The sequence below is a fragment of the Onychomys torridus genome, chromosome 18 (assembly GCF_903995425.1).
Source record: "Onychomys torridus chromosome 18, mOncTor1.1, whole genome shotgun sequence".
Classification (NCBI taxonomy): Eukaryota; Metazoa; Chordata; class Mammalia; order Rodentia; family Cricetidae; genus Onychomys; species Onychomys torridus.
In genome coordinates, this window is record NC_050460.1 from 35,013,945 (window position 1) to 35,031,063 (window position 17,119).

Genomic DNA, 17,119 nt, shown 5'->3' on the forward strand with positions numbered 1-17,119 from the left:
TTCAGACTCCATGGAGACCTTGCTATGAATGGGGTCTTCTGAAGTCAGCAGGGAGAAGTGGGAAGCTTGGTGGACGGGAGTGGGGCCGTTACAGTTTACAATATGCACACATCTCTATTTCTGCTTTTTTGTCTCTTAACAGCATCATCCAAGTCTGAAGGATCTCCATCTCAGCGCCTTGAAAATGTAGCCAAAAAACCTGAAGATAAAAAAGAAGTATTTCGACCTCTCAAGCCTGCTGTAAGGACTGTGTGAAATCAATCAGTTCTGTCTCAAGCTTGAGTGAATCCTTTGTAAAAAGAATATGGCCAAGGACTAGGGTATGGGGTTGCACTTAGGAGGTTCTAAGTTCAATCTGTAGGAAAAAGAAGGAAGAAAAAAAGGGACTGAGAAGCCTGCAGTGGTTTGATTTTTGTGTGGCCCTTTTCTGGGGTAAGGAAGTAGAAGGAATGTCCTGTAGCAGGATGTACTTGGGGGTCCTCCCTTTAGGCATCTCACTTCTGAAGTCCCTAGTGGAGCAGATTTTTTTCAACTTCAGCCTTATACTTTGGGTCCAGTCCTCTTTACAGAGAAGTACAGAACAAAATGGAGTTTTATTTGAGAGGCCCTTTTAAAGGAAACAGGTACTTTATAGTAACACTAAGTAACAGCTAGGAGCCCCTCTACACAGACACACAGACACACAGACACAGTCATCACTGCTGGGCATTAACCTTGTTCTCCATGAGTTTGGCATTTACAGTACTGGCTTTCAAAACGAGCTGTCATAAATCAGCTTTGCAAACCCTCTTGCTGCTTGGTGCCTGCCTTTGGTCTCTGGAATGATGGTTGTGACTGCCCTCTGACTCCTTCCCTTCTTGTTCTAGTCATTAGTTATGGGACTGGGGGCCGGGGGAGGTGTGGATTTAAGCCTATTGAAGTTTCAGTTTCCTGCTTGAACTGACTTCTGGACTTCTTCCCTCCCTTTTTTCTGCCGTCTGCTCCCTTTTTCTCTGCATCCCTCATCAACGATGGCCTCCCCCGCCACCTCCATGAATTGCCGTGTCCTGAAGGGTGAAGTGGTAAGCCCTAACTCTGGCAAGTCTAGCTTCAGCAGCGCTGTCTGCCTTTTAACTTGGCTTGAATTTGAACTCTGCTCTCAACTTGCCTTACTGTTTTCTAGACTTTGCAAACTAAACTGTAGTGATAATCAGCTGTTTTAGCAGATAAAACATGCTCCAGATATATGTTAGCAGACTTACCTCTTTGAAACACCGGTTTTAGAACTGCTGCATTGCTGCAGAAAATTAACAGGATGTAGTGGGCTCAAACTTGGTTCCTGATATTTCAGAGGCTCAAATTCAAAGAGGAAAGCATACTCTTCACTGCATAAAAGAAGAAAACTAACTTAGAACTGCTCTTTAAACAGAAAGGAGAAAACAACTATATAGTGCTTTTAAATAACATTCCCAAGTAGAAAAGTGAATTTGGACTCAGAATGGAATGAGAGGGCTAAGTAATCATCACTCTGGCAAATGAGATTTAACAAATTGATAAGAACCTTAAAATAATCTCAGCACAGTAAGGAGGAATGAAGCCAGGTTTTAGTAGGTTTTCCTCTGATGTTCAAGCTCATATTACAGGAATGCGGCTAACTCTAGGAGGAGGCCAATGGCAAACTACCTAGTCTATTGCCGAGGCATGTGACAGATCAGACACACACCACCACCACCACCACCACCACACACCACCACACACACCCCCCCCACACACACACACACATACACACACACACACCGCCAATGCCCCAACTCGGGAAGGTGGTGGTTCCTGGAGGGAAGTGAGGGGGGCTGTATGCTAGAGGTACCCCACTGTCTTATAGGCTCGAGATTCTTAATGAAATGTGGAGGAAGTAAGCCCAGATCCGTGTAATGAGAGGCCGGTGTTCTGAATAGTCCCCCTAAAAAATCCTCTAGTCATGTCACGTCTGCACAGCAAAGCCTTGGCCCTGTCTCAAGACTTACAGACATAAAATCTTACTTTCTATTTTAAATTAGAATGCTGTCAGCTTATAATAAGCAGATCGTTGTATTCTGATTGCCTATGACATCTGCCTTTTTCTATCAAAAACTATACAAACTCTTCCATATGAAAACCAAATCTCCACAAAGCCCTCTCTGATCTGACACCGACCCTGGTTCCTTACTGGCCATTAGCCTGAAGAGCTCATCACCTGTTTCCTCCCTGCCTCCTCCTCCTCCCTTGCCTAACTCTTTTCCATCCTTTGTCTTAGGACTTGACTGCATTGGCCAAAGAGCTTCGAGCAGTGGAGGATGTACGGCCACCTCACAAAGTGACGGACTACTCCTCCTCCAGTGAAGAGTCTGGGACCACGGATGAGGAAGAGGAGGACGTGGAGCAGGAGGGGGCTGATGATTCCACCTCGGGACCAGAGGACACCAGAGCAGCGTCAGTGCTTGTGTATTAGCAGATGAGAATCTTCCCACCTAGCGGCTTTCTGCTGTAGCCTTTTACCCTACACTGTTGCAGAAGTCCAATGTAGTTTTCATGAACTCAGTAGAATACAGCTTACACACACACACACACACACACACACACACACACACACACACACACAGTGCCTCCTCACAATATCTCATAATGTGTTTTGTTTGTTTTAATTTAAGGGTGCAGTAAAAGGGAAGTCTTAGTGTAATTAGAAAGAAGTATTCATTCTAATGTTTTGCTTAAGAGCAACGTAAACTGCCAAGAACTCTCTGTCAAAGGGATAAAGCCAAGTCCTTGCTGTCCTAGAGGAAGCTCATGCCTCCTGCCTCTTTCACCTCACAGCTTTGATATCCTTGACATGGATTTTGTCTCCACAGGTCATCTCTGAATCTGAGCAATGGTGAAACAGAGTCTGTGAAAACTATGATCGTCCATGATGATGTTGAAAGTGAGCCAGCCATGACCCCATCCAAGGAGGGTACCCTGATTGTCCGCCAGGTACCTGTGTCTCTTTGTTCTGTTGTCAGAGGCTGAGCTTCTCCTATAGTCATTAACCCACTTGCTCATTCACTCACTCATGCTATTTCTCCATCATCATCTGTTCTCATGTTAACACAACTCTGAGGGTAGGGTGTCCTGGGCTAGGGAGGTAGGTGTGTGCTGCATGCTACCAAGGTAGCCAATAGTCTTCCACCACACATTGCTGCTCCCCTGCATGCCTGTGGCAGCCTTCATCCAAGTACCATGCTGAGTCTCACAGTCTGTGTTGGAGTGGTAGAAAAGCCACAGGGAGTCCTTTCAAGGCTCAGAGTACAGGTGCAGATCTGGAACCTGTAAGAGGCTCCCGGAGGCTCTGCTGGGGCATCTGGCCCTAAGTGTCTGCAGCATTGCAGCAGGAGTGGGGCATGAGGATAAGCAGGTCTCCTGTGGTCCAAGACGATTATCTCTTTTGGTGATGCAAGATGTGTTCTCTTGGACCAGGATGCTTTCTAACTGTTTGTTCCTTCTTAACGTAGACTTTAGCCAAGTGATAGGCTCCTCATTGAAGTAGGGCAGGGCACTCTCTCGGCTATGGGATTTTGCCCTGAGTGTTTCATGCCACAGCAGTGTATTTGGATGGAAAGTAGGAAGACCATGAGAAAACCAGGATTCAAAGAAACCACAGGGTACTCTCAGAGGCAGTTTAGACAGATTTACAGGGAGAACAAGGGGGTAGTCTTCCATGCTATTGCTGAAAATGAACCAGGTGAAGCACTTGCTACTTGCATTTGGTTGCATTGGGTACTTTGAATTCAATTGGCTCCTATTGGGCATTTGGCAAGGAAGTTGGAGCGATTCCGGCTAATTTCCTTGGATTTTCCTTGGTAATTTAGCAGTTTGAAAAGTCACACAGCACCTTGAACAAAACAGTTATCAGTAGGGTTGCCAGCAATGTCAGCAGTGCTTGAGCGAGACCAGTGTGCCTGTTTTTTCTACAGAGTACAGTTGACCAAAAGCGTGCCAGCCATCATGAGAGCAATGGCTTTGCGGGGCGCATTCACCTCTTGCCAGATCTCTTACAGCAAAGCCATTCCTCCTCCACTTCCTCCACCTCTTCCTCCCCATCCTCCAGCCAGCCGACACCCACCATGTCCCCACAGACACCCCAGGACAAGCTCACTGCTAATGAGGTATGTCTCACACCACAGCTGGCCGCTTTCCTGGGGTTAGACCAGCACTGCCTAGCAGCTAGTTTGCAAAGAAGCCCTTCCCAGAAACCCCTCCCTCTTCCTCCGCCTGCTTTTCTGTCATCTGCCCTCCTCCTCCTCAGGCCCAAGTAACATGTTCAGGTCTGCATACAGATCCCTAACCCTAGATGGATTGATTCCCCCAAACTTGCCAGTTCACTGTTTCCTTTTTCTAGATAAGTGTAGTTGCATGGCTTGCTTTATTCTGTTTGTTTTGCTTTTTTTTTTTTTTTTTAAAGTAAATAAAATGATTGCTGTGTTCTCGGCTCCATTACGTATTTAGCATGAAATCCTTGTAGTCATCTGTGGAGATTGCCTCTTCATTCTTTTTATCCAGTTTATAAAATACAGGAAACTGTGACTAGGTAAGCTTGACCTTACCTGCACAAACTTCTTGTCTTGTGTGAGAATCTCCTTCAAATAGGCATTGGTTGTATTTTTGGTGCCTGGTTTCTTTTGTTTATTTTGGGAGGGGTTGGTTGTTGGTTGATGACTTTGGTTTTCACCAACCCTTATGAAGGGATCTTTTTCCTTGACATCCCCATACTCGGGGTTGAAGAAGTCATGTGCTGTAGGGGGATAATCTAGAAAATTACGATGCTAAGCAAAGGTCTGAGCTTTCCTTTAATTTAAAATTCTGTATAGGAAGTCCTGTGTGTTCATGGCATAGCTGTGCTGCTCAGTCTGGGTCTTAGGTGGGTGAGCCTTTGTTCTTTAAATGGGTCATGCCCAAGTGTAGTGACAGAGCCCACCTTGAACACCTGCTTAATTAAACAGGTGATTTGGTTGCACAGGTTTGGGGACTTACCGAGTCCATTTGTTTAATAGTTGAGAGAGGTCTAAACGGACATTTAATTTCAGCCAGTCTTGTCAAGTAAACGATTGATTGATGGCTGGGCAGCAGCAATACTTTGGTTCCCTCATTAGAAAATATGGGAGAAGTCTCCTTCTGAGGACAGCATCAGGCAACTGCTTTCTGAGCAGATGTGGCCATCAGTTGGCCCAGCCACTGATCGATGGGTCAGGGAGAGAAGCCTGCAAGATGGCAACCTTGTCAGTGGGGATCTTAGGGTGGCATGGGCTGTAGGACATGGTGACTTGCAGGCACCCCACAGAGGAAGCAAGTAGAGGAAAGGCGCTTGATGGATGGAATCTGTCCCAGAGAGCTGTGCTTGCACTCCTTGTCTAGACCTCCCACGCTCCATCTTACTGTAACCCTAAACTCACGAAACTGGCAAGGTTTTCTCTTTGGTTTTAATCATCATTGCATTTCCACTTAACAACTCGTTTCACTTCCTTTGTGAGCCTTTTGTTCTTTGATTTCTTTGGTTTTAAGTTACATGATTAACACCAGTGCTCCTAAAAGATCAGAAGGTCATGCTATTGTCATTTGTATGTTTACTAATGAGCCCCTGTTGTGTGGGATGGGCTGAATGGTGATGCACCTTTCAGCAACATTAGCCAAACCTTCTGGAAGAATGTTCTGGAAGAGGCTCAATTTAAAATAAACAACAAAAGAAGCATTTATCCATAGTCTGTCCCAATAGATAGTAGATAGCAGATCATACCGATATTTTCTATCACTGTAGAAAGTAGGTCACACCAGTAGTCTATCACAGTAGCTAGGAGATCACACCAGTAGTCTATCACAGTAGCTAGGAGATCACACCAGTAGTCTATCACAGTAGCTAGGAGATCACACCAGTAGTCTATCACAGTAGCTAGGAGATCACACCAGTAGTCTATCACAGTAGCTAGGAGATCACACCAGTAGACTATCACAATAGCTAGGAGATCACACCAGTAGTCTAACACAGTAGCTAGGAGATCATACCAGTAGTCTATCATAGTAGCTAGGAGACCACACCAGTAGTCTATCACAGTAGCTAGGAGATCACACCAGTAGTCTAACACAGTAGCTAGGAGATCACACCAGTAGACTATCACAGTAGCTAGGAGATCACACCAGTAGTCTATCACAGTAGCTAGGAGATCACACCAGTAGTCTATCACAGTAGCTAGGAGATCACACCAGTAGTCTATCACAGTAGCTAGGAGATCACACCAGTAGTCTTATCACAGTAGCTAGGAGATCACACCAACAATCTGTTACAGTAGATAGTAGATCACACCAACAGTCGTCACAGTAGATAGAACACATGCAGTCTGTCATAGTAGATTGTAGTTCGTACGTAGTCTATCACAGTAGCTCACACCAGTAGTCTATCACAGTAGATAGTAGATTACATCTTTATTTTTTGGTGTGAGAAATAAATTCAGAAAGTACTGAACTGATATTAAGACACTTCAGATGATGTTTAAGAATTTCCATTAATTTTTTTAAAGCTATCATGAAGCTGTGCTTTTGTTGGTAGTTTGCAGCATCACTGCCCTAGGTGTGCATCCCAAGGAAGAGATATGGCAGTTGAAATGCCTGCTGGGCCTTTTTGGGGAGTGATGCAGGAAGGAGGGCTTGGATCGGGAAGTGGTGCTGTGTATATACGTGGACTGAAATGGTCTTTAATGTTCCCATTGAAATGTCTCTTGTATTAATGAAATTGAAATTTACATTGCAGACTCAATCCGCTAGTAGCACACTCCAGAAACACAAATCTTCCTCCTCCTTTACACCTTTTATAGACCCCAGGTTACTACAGATTTCTCCATCTAGCGGGACAACAGTTACTTCTGTGGGTAAGTACAGCAGCAGCAAGGAAAGCAGCTGACAGACGAGGTCTGGTCCCTTGTGTAGCTTCCCAAGTGGCTTAGGCATGGCATGGTTGCTCATGGCACAGACCTCTGCTAAGAAGTCCATTCCACTCCAATTGCCTGTTCAGCAATGAGCCCTGTAGTTCATTCCTTTCCCATGGCCTTTTTACAGAATGCCTTTTCTTTGAGGAAGTGTCAGTTAACAGCATATGGATATTTATCTGGGGTGTTCTGAGGGAGTAAGGCTGTTGTGTATGTGTACAGAAGAAAAGATTTCAAATGTACTGTGTTTCAGTGGGATTTTCCTGTGATGGAATGAGACCAGAAGCCATAAGGCAAGATCCTACTCGGAAAGGCTCAGTGGTCAATGTGAACCCCACAAACACTAGGCCACAGAGCGATACCCCCGAGATTCGTAAATACAAGAAAAGGTTTAACTCGGAGATCCTGTGTGCTGCCTTATGGGGTAGGTATCTCACTGCTATCTAGTTATGTACTTTTATTCTGAAGAACAGATTTGTTGTTCAGAGAATCACTGTTTGAATAGTGCAGGGTGTTCTTTTCTTTTTGTTTTGAAGGACTTACAATTTCTGTGATTCACGTCCCATGCCTTAAGTTTAGCTGAGTGTGTGATGGATCAGAGTGCATGTGTGTGACAGCAGTCATTTCAGCAGTAAGATGTTGGGAAGAATGCCCTGTCTCCATCTCCCCTTGTGAAGAGGATCAGTGAGAATGAAACAGGAGCTGGGCCTTAGCCTGGGGAGAGTGACGTTGAAATGCTCGTGCTCACCCTTGTCTGTGACTTGGACTCTTAGAAGCAGTCTGTCTTAGAGGGACTGCCAGCCTGGCTTGTCTTCCATGTGTGCACCTAGGGCAGTAGTGGGAATCTGCTGCACACTCAGGTCTGCCTTCTCAAATTCAAACTTGCCTTTCTGCCAGCTCCATCCTGTCATCTAGTCCCACGGTTTGTGTTCTGCTGTCACAGTACCCTGCTTCTACCCAGGGCGGTCTCTTGCTACTGTACCTGCAAATGGCTTGAGGTCTCCTGGGGGTCCACAGCACATGCTTCTCTGCAGCTCTGCTCCCTGACATCACAGCCACCACATCACCTGCAGTAGGAAGTCGGCTTTCTTCTCCCCCATCCCAGCCTTTCATGGTTAGGGCTCAGCTTTTACCTTTAGAACCTTACAGCGTTTCAGCCCCTTTTCTCCCCACTCAGCCTGCCCTTCTCTCTCGCCTGGCTCTGACTCCTGCTCCGCCCTCTACCGAGGTCTTTGGAAGAGCTGGCCACACTCATGGCTGACACACCTGCTTTCTTGGGGTCAGGATCTGCCATGTCATGACTGTTTTAAAGCTCATATGGTCACACAATAAGGACTTTATTACCTGTCTAGATTAGTGGTTTTCAACCTGTGGGTCACAAGCCCTTTATAGGTCGAATGACTGCTTCACGGGTCACCTAAGACCATCAAAAAACACATTTACATAACAATTCATAACAGTAGCAAAATTATAGTTATAAAGTAGCAACAAAAATGATTTTATGGTTGGTGATCAGCATACCATGAGGAACTGTATTAAAGGGTGGAAGCATTAGGAAGATTAAGAACCCCTGGTATAGATAAAATACAACTATCTATTTAAGGGATTCTGGACACCATACAACAGGAACCTGGCACAGAAGTATGCATAGCACACTGCTGTTGCTCAGTAGATGTCAGTAGCTGTTATTTCAGGAGGCAGGCTGTCATTCATTTATCCATATTGAAAGATTTTAATGTAGTTTATACATTACATCATATTTGGTATAGGGATTGTGTTAAACATGTCAGTTATGTTGAAATTGGTAATAAATGCTTTTTATTTATTTTATTTTATCATTTTATCCAGAAAAGTCAGGCCTGGCAACAGCCTTCATGTTACACTCTGTTCCTCTTAATTTCCCAGCACGTCCTGGGCCCCATTCTCTGTACTTTGTCTACTTTGTTGGTCATCTAAAAAGACTTTGACCTTAGTTTCTTTCTTGTTGTGATCAAATACTTGACAAGAAGCAATATAAAGAAAGGGTTGTTTGGTTCGCAGTCTGTGCTGTGCCTCGCTGTGCCGTGCAGTGCATTGTGTTAGTCTATTTGCATGGATAGTGTTCCTGTGGATAGTCCCATTAACGTAAGAATCAAGTAAACTTATAGCATGACTTAGAGCATATGTCCTTACAGATTCACAAACTTCCAGCAAAACTCTTTTAGAAACAAATTCTTTAATAGTTACACAAATCTGATAATGACTTAATACTGGAGGAAAATTCCTAAATTCTAGAGACTTTCTTACAATTTTCTCAAGCTGTTTTATACACTGCTACCCTTTAACAAACTGTCTTGACCTACCCCTCACCCCCCATTTCATCTAGGTAGGATTATTGACCTATCAGATACTTTGTAAGAGCACCAATACTTTGCTATTTGTCTTGGGGAGATTATACCCAACTTAGAAAATTGGTGTGAATGAATGTGTTTAGTTCCCTGGGGGCATAAATCAATGCTCCATATTTGAAGATGCTTTCAAAGGTGAAGGGTTTAGACCAAAGAAGCACAACATCTGGATAAATATGTGAATTTAGAGGGAGAGTCCACTACCTCCAGAAATAAAGGGAGTATTGAATATTAACGGAGGCTTTTAGTGGAAGAAGCCTGCCGGCTGGAGAAGTATGGGGTCCTGAGTGCAGACCAGAGATTTTGGCACTGCATCTTGGGAGGAGTAGATTGGGAAGGTACAGCATGACTCTGTGTTAGAAGAAAAGGAACACTTGTGAGAAAGTGGAGGTTATCTGGACAGTCTGGATTAAGGCCTGTCAGCTGTAAACTGGTCAGAAAGCATGGTAGATCAGAGCAGGAGGACCGAAGGAAGGGACAAGAAGACTGTCAGGCGGACTTGGTGGCCAGGTCAGTTAGCTCTGTCAGGTAGGCAGTCTGGTTTCAGTAGAAGTCTGTAGTGTGTGGAAGAGCAGGGGAGTCAAGCATGGCAGTAGGAGCCCCTGTTTCTGAGCTGTTGCCTGACATCTGCTGGCACGTGTGTGATGAGCTGGGTAGCAACTCCAGTGTCCCTGGAAGAAGCAGAGAAAGTATATGGGAGCAGGGTACTTCCTGACTAGGAGTAAGCAGTCCAAAATGTGGTCAGTCAGTGAGTCATGAAGAGGCACACTGCCTTAGCGTTCCCAAGCAGTGGAAAGACAGGTAAGGAAATGGTGTGGTGGTTTCTGGTGGATGCTGTGATAGAGACCAGCGCAGAAGCCGGTGGAGATTACAGAGTGTGCTTTCTCTGGAAGTCATTCTAGAAGTTTGCCAGTTGTGAAGCCATGGTATCAGGTGCAGGCTTTCTCAAATGTCTAATGTGACCAGATCTGTAAAACCTAAGAAATAGTGAGCTCACAGTACCCTCAGGACTCAAGGATATAGGGAACAGGTAAAGTCTTCCTCATCCATTTCTATACCTAACTAAATAAATGTCACTGTCCTTCCCTGTGTGGCAAGGATCAGTTGCTTTAACCTGACTCTTCTGAGCATTTCTTTCTGAATTAAGGAAGCTATCGTCCTTTCAAATAGAGAATGTTTTCCTTTCCTTATGGTACAGTTCCATGCAAAGACAACCTAAAGTGTAGGCCGCTCTGTGTTCTTGAAACAGGAGTGAATTTACTAGTCGGCACGGAGAGTGGTCTGATGCTCTTGGACAGAAGTGGCCAAGGGAAAGTGTATCCTCTGATCAACAGAAGACGGTTCCAGCAAATGGATGTTCTTGAGGGCCTAAATGTCCTGGTGACAATATCTGGTAAGTGTTTTGTAAAGCAGAATCGGCAGCACCGGTCACAGTGTGTCTAGCCTGACATGCTGAACTTGGCTCCTTCTCAAACTGCTGGCTAATAAGGTGCAGCAGTATTGGGATTTGCATGTTGTGAGATGTACACAGCCACTACATGCACCAGGTGCCCCTGTTGCTAACGTCTTTTCTATCTGGTGCACTTGTGCTGCGTTATTTTTATTTGTTAGTAATAATATGCTATGGTCAATTAAAACATGTAGTTTATATTGCTGTGGAGTGCATTAGCTTGGTTTTGACAACTACACTATGACACATATATTCCATTATTCTGTTAATCTAATTTCAGTGCCCTACAAAAGTGTTGTTTGTACTTCCTCCTGAGGCCCTAGTGACAGCTAACCAGCTTTCTGACGCTTTTACTGCTCTAGAAAGTCCTCATTGGCTTCATAGCTCTAATCTTGTATGACTGACTGTGTGGATCATGTAATACATGGACTGACTCCTTTCCTTTGGCAGTTCATATTCAAATGCAGGTTGCCTCATGTCTTCTGTGGTTTAGTATCTCTCTCTTTTATATTGGTAAATGTTCCTTCATACAGATGTGTCACTGTTTATCCATTCATTTATGGAATGACATCTTGGTGCTTCCAGGTAGGAAGTGATAAGGAAAGCTGCTAGATAAGCATTTGTGTGCAGCTTTTTACTTGAATGTAAGCTTTCATTTCATGTAGTTGGTAAAGAGCCAAGTAACACAACTAATAGAAACACAGGGCAAAAGTGTTGTTAAGTGTGAAGAACTACTGAGCTGTCTGCAAAGTGGCTCCGTTGTTTCACGGTTGATAGTTGGGGAAGGAGAGTTTCTGTACCTCATCCCTGATGTCTGAGACCATCAGTGTTTTGGATTTTCCATCTTGATAAGTTAGTGGAGTGATATCTTGTTTTAATGTGGATTCCCCTGGTGATGTGTGTGTGTTCTCATGTTTATCTACCTTCTCTGTTTCTTCCTTGATAAGGTGTCTGCTTAGTGTCTGCTTAGATCTGCTGGACTGCTTTTTTTCCCCTACTGTTGAATTTTAAGAATTCTCTGTATATTTTAGATAGCAATCTTTTATTACATGTGCTCTGAAAATACTTTTTCCCTCACTGTGGCTGCTCTGTTAATTCTCTTTACCAACATCTTGAAGAACAGACTCTTTAGTGAAATCAAACATCTTCTTTGTTTTGTTTTCCTTTCGTGGATTGCTCTTTTGGTGCAATCTAGATTTTATATATGCTTTCTTCTAGAAACTGCTAGCTTGGATTTTCACATTTAAGTCTGTGACTCACTTTTAATTTATTTTTGTGAAACACTGAAGGCTTGCAAACAGATTCACTTCCTTCACAGCATTCTGTTTATTTTAGAAGAGGCTTCTTCCTTTTGCTATTAGTTCACTGCGTTTGTATTCATCTATTTCTGGGCCCTTCTATTCCACTAATTGATTTATTCTTTCTTTTGCTAATAATCAAATGGTCTTGGTTACTGTAACAAGTGTATAATAAATCTTGAAATCAAAAGCTGTCTAAAAACTTTGATTCAATGTTTTGTTCCATGTCACTGCTTTGCCTCTGAATATAAGCTTTAGAGGATGTTTATGATATGCACAGATAATGTGGCTGTGGTTTGGGCTGCAATTATGTTGAATCTGTAATTCAGGTTGGAAGAACTGATGGTGCATTTTTCTATCCACAGACACAAAGTATTTCTATGTTTAATTCTTTGACATCTTTGACAAGAATTTTATAACTGCCCTCAAATAGATCTTTAAAAGAGCTGTTTTGTGAGATTTATGCCTATTTTATTTCTTTAGTGTTGATATGAATATCACTTTAAATTTCAATTTCCATTTTTTTACTGTTCATTATTTCAAGAAGTTTTCATGCCTTTCCCAGATGGACTGTCTCCCAGCACCTTCACATGTTCAGCTCTCTGGCAGTTCATCTTAATTCTGTAATTCTGATCTTTTATGGAGACTCCATTATATAGGCTACATCCTTGGCTAATGGTATTAGACTTAGGAGACAAGGAGTGAAGCAGAAAGCCACAGCTGTCTAACCTTTCCTGCCTTGGTCTCTCTAGTTCCTAGCTCTCATCTAGAGCTACACAAGAGCCTGCTACCCACCATTCTATCAGTAGCTTACAATATATGCTAATAACCAAAAGCATTCCTATTGTATGCTTTATGATCTATCAGTGTAAGTGAAGATTCATTATTCTTTCAAAACCTATCCTTCTAGACGTGCCTGCTTATACCATTGGTAATTTTTAAGTAGCCCAAATACAAATTTCAGATAAAACTGATAGTAAACAATTCCCTTAGAGGAAATCTATTTACTGTTTCTTTTGGATATTGTTGTTATTAATGATAAGTTTTATTTTTGACCATGCATGTAAAATACTTATATTTATCTTGTTAGGCAAAAAGGATAAGTTACGTGTCTACTATTTATCATGGTTAAGAAATAAAATCCTTCATAATGACCCAGAAGTTGAGAAGAAGCAAGGGTGGACCACTGTGGGCGATTTGGAAGGATGTGTACACTATAAAGTTGGTAAGTTCTCATGGAGTCACAGTGTTTTGTGTCTTCAGTGTAATTAGGGTTTGGTCTTAAGGAGGTGTCTTCTGATCTTGAGGTCTCATCTAGACGTCTTACTGTGTTGTTCATCTGTAAGTACAGCAGTTTGTTCTTTCTGCTCACTGTCCTCAGTCATCCCTACACCTCTCTTCTGTGAGTGTCCTCTCACCCTCCTTGACAGTCCTCATTCTCCTGAGAAGGTGCTGCCACACTCGGCCCTCTGACCTTGAATCCTTCTTTACCCCTGGGCTCTTACTTAGAGTGTGTGGAAGGCCCTTAGCAGTCACTAGGAGAATGTTGGAGAATTTTACTGATACTGTGGCTTGTTACTTTTAATTAAGTACATTGTACAGAGCTGTCATAGTCCTTACTCATAAATGACTGTGGCTGGCTAGTTGTTTTTTGGCAACTCTTTTGTGTGGTTGGCATTTTCTTCCCTTGGAACATCAGTGATTCTCACAAAGTTATGTAACAAAGCCCAGCCAAGTTTTGTTGCCTATGAGAAAAATGAAAGTGTTGGTTAGAAATCAGTGGGAAATAATGGACCACAACAAAGTTACAGTTTTAAGAGCTGATGCTGTAGTTTTATAGTTTGTTTGGTTAAGGTTGAGAATCCATTGGATGATGATTGGTGTTGTATATTTTACTGAGGTGCAGACTGCAGTTGTTCTGCGAGCCTCCCCCAGCATAGCGTGCTCACCGGTTAATGATTATTACAGGAGTCATCGTACTGAGCAGGAGCCTAAAATAGAGTTAATCAAAGCTAGCAATCTTTAATTCAGTTCCCATGTGGCCTTGCTACCTCCTCAATGTCAGTAGCTATGGTATTCTCTACAGGGATTAGCAGTACACATAGAATGATTTTCATCATTCCAGAAGTCTATTAACAGCGTTCATTGGCCAGCCTCTTAGAATTTTTGTGTAACTTTTGAACATTTGACTGTATGTGATACTTAACAAAGCTATATCAAATAGCAAGTCCTTGGACCCACAGTTAATCAAATAGCGTATGGCATTAGACAGTTCATGCAGAGTGGGTGACATGTGGAGAAAACCAGGACATCACATGTGCTTTGGACACACTGGGGACTGTGGACGTTGTGTCACTCAACAGCACTACTGCTTGCCTCCTTTCATGTTCCTGTCTATGTGAGCCCCTCGGCCGGCTTGTCACATTGGTACCATTGTGAAGGAATATTGAGTCCTCCAGGCTTTAGGGTTGGCTGCCTGGCATTGCCCCTGCTAATAAAATACTTAGAGTCTAAGACATTAGGATGTCAGCTAAGCAATTTACTGTTGTTTGACAATTGATTGATCTAGGAAAGTGAATTATACACGCAGAATTAGAAAAGCCAAGTGTGTGCCTTGAGCTCTTTGTTTCCCACCCCCAACTCTTTGCTTTTTGGATGAGCAATCAGAGGCATGTTTATAAAGTTTGCAGATGGCAACTAAAGAATTTATGGCTCTGTGTTAATACTGATAGTATTTATCTCACTTTTTATGTTTGTTTCAGTAAAATATGAAAGAATCAAATTTCTGGTAATTGCTTTGAAGAGTTCTGTGGAAGTCTATGCGTGGGCACCAAAGCCATATCACAAATTTATGGCCTTTAAGGTAAAACCACCAGTTTTAAATTGGCTTAAGAACAGTAAAAATAAAGCTATATATTAATGTAACATAACTGTTAAAGTAAAAGCTATTTATAACATAATATAATAAGCGTGTGTAACTATTTTCTCAGTTCTCAGATGATCATTTTGCCCAAATGGTACTTGCACCCTCCCTTAAAAAGTAGATCTTCAGCTGGGCGGTGGCACGCACCTTTAATGCCAGCATTCAGGCGGAGGCAGGTGGATCCTTGCAAGTCCAAGGACAGCCAGGGCTACACAGAGAAACCCTGTCTTGAAAATCCAAAATGATAATGATGATGATGATATTCATGAAAAGACAGATGTGATGAAGATCCAGATATATGGTTAAAAGGGCTCAATAAAAATCAATTGTAGAGTAGGTGTGTTTAGTGCAGTACAATTTAAAAGCTAAGTAATAATCTGGGTGTGATAATGCATGCCAGAGAGGCTGGGGTAGGAGGATTGTTATGGAGTCAAGGCCAACCAGGTATACATAGCAAAACTCTTATCTCAAAACAAAACAAATAACTAAATAAATTACAGAGATTCTTAATGATATAAGCATTATACATTAAATGGAAGAAGGAAGTTAAAATATCTATAATATGGTCCTGTTCTTATTTAAATTTAAAAAATACCAGTTTAACAGCATCTTGATGCTTACAATAGGATGATTTTACCATTCCACATGTAGTTTGGGTGAAGTGCTAAACTTTGGACTGTTTTAGTTGTAAGTTTACACGTACTCATAATTGGTCTTGTATTTACTTCCAGTGTGTGTGATAAGAGGTAGTATATGGAGCACTTCCAGGAAACTTCATACTCCAGAAGCTTCCACGTACCCAAATGCAGAGAACTAACAGTCATTTTCCTGTGTATATTTTTAGAAATTTATTTTAGGGATTGCCCTAAATCTAATATATAGATTTTTAAATTAAAATTGATATTATTCTAGCATTAGGTAGACATAATAATTATTTCTATTTTGAGATATGGAACCTTAAGAATAGTCCAGGGACATTTTAATAGAGGGTAAGAAACACTATTTCATCTAAAATGATTGTATTTAAAATAATCTTGATGTAGTTTATTGAAAAAGTAAGTTTCAAATATTTGGGAAATTTGAATTAAGGGGGTACGTACTGCTAGATTCCCCAGTGAGTCAGAGTCAGTAGGGTTAGCTTGTCTGGTGAATCTAGTATTACTGAGTGAGTAAAGAGAGTAAATTAGGAAATGACCTACGTTGTCTTCTGGAATCTAGTCTTAATAGTCCTGCATGTCAGATGCTGTGCATGTTGCTTTATAAGCATTACCTTACGTCACTATCCTAGCCCTGTGAGCTGTATAGATATGAGGAGCTGAGGCTCTCCAGGTCAAATCACACAGTCTATAGCTCTCATACTACCAGCCCTGCTCAGATTCTCAATGCCATGACCTCTACAGCTTCTCACTCCACCGCTGTGTTTGAATATTCAAATACTGTGTTGTGCCAGGTCCTCATTGTTGACTTTGCACGTGTTCTAATCAATAAGTACCACAGGACAGAGCATTCTTCTGCTAGCTAGAAGGGAAGAAGTGTCTTCCAGATGCTAATTAGCACCATCACATGATAAACCAGATGCCTGAAGCTAGTGTCTCGTCTGATGCTATAAGTTTGTCTTCCTGCTTCTGTCTTGATTATCTCTGTAGTCATTTGGAGAACTGGTACATAAGCCATTACTGGTGGATCTCACTGTTGAGGAAGGCCAGAGGTTGAAAGTGATCTATGGATCCTGTGCTGGATTCCATGCTGTTGATGTGGATTCAGGCTCAGTCTATGACATTTATCTACCAACACACGTAAGAAAGAACCCACACTCTATGGTTGGTTGACTGGCTTCACTTTGTTTTGACTTTTCCCTTTACTCTGCTTAGTGAACTAACACAAGCAGGGGTTCCTCATTCCCCACCACATAGGGTGAGTATTTAAATGAAGTAGCTTCATGTTCAGGAACAGTAGAAATCTGCTTTCTTGGCTCTGTGAAGGCCTGAAGACCGTTTAGCACTTGCTTTGACTAACATGGGATGCTGTCAGACCAGAACACCCTGGGTTGGAATGTTTCTCAAATAAGTCTACTACCCAGTTATGTTTCCAGGGAC

General features: G+C 42.4%; 1 protein-coding gene across 44 annotated transcripts in view; it reads left to right on the forward strand.

Annotated features, from left to right (window-relative positions):
- Map4k4 (mitogen-activated protein kinase kinase kinase kinase 4) overlaps nucleotides 1-17,119 on the forward strand; it is a 153,495-nt gene that overhangs the window by 133,244 nt on the left and 3,132 nt on the right. For 11 of the 44 annotated variants that reach the window (XM_036167670.1, XM_036167684.1, XM_036167681.1 and 8 more), the window contains 10 exons: nucleotides 143-240; nucleotides 1,053-1,061; nucleotides 2,273-2,448; nucleotides 2,865-2,985; nucleotides 6,791-6,908; nucleotides 7,219-7,389; nucleotides 10,602-10,745; nucleotides 13,191-13,325; nucleotides 14,863-14,963; nucleotides 16,670-16,819. In XM_036167670.1, coding sequence (XP_036023563.1) covers nucleotides 143-240; nucleotides 1,053-1,061; nucleotides 2,273-2,448; nucleotides 2,865-2,985; nucleotides 6,791-6,908; nucleotides 7,219-7,389; nucleotides 10,602-10,745; nucleotides 13,191-13,325; nucleotides 14,863-14,963; nucleotides 16,670-16,819 — 1,223 coding nt within the window. Of the gene's footprint in view, nucleotides 1-142; nucleotides 241-1,052; nucleotides 1,062-2,272; nucleotides 2,449-2,864; nucleotides 2,986-3,965; nucleotides 4,158-6,790; nucleotides 6,909-7,218; nucleotides 7,390-10,601; nucleotides 10,746-13,190; nucleotides 13,326-14,862; nucleotides 14,964-16,669; nucleotides 16,844-17,119 lie in introns of all 44 variants that reach the window. The other 33 variants (XM_036167657.1, XM_036167658.1, XM_036167669.1 and 30 more) reach the window with 7 other exon arrangements.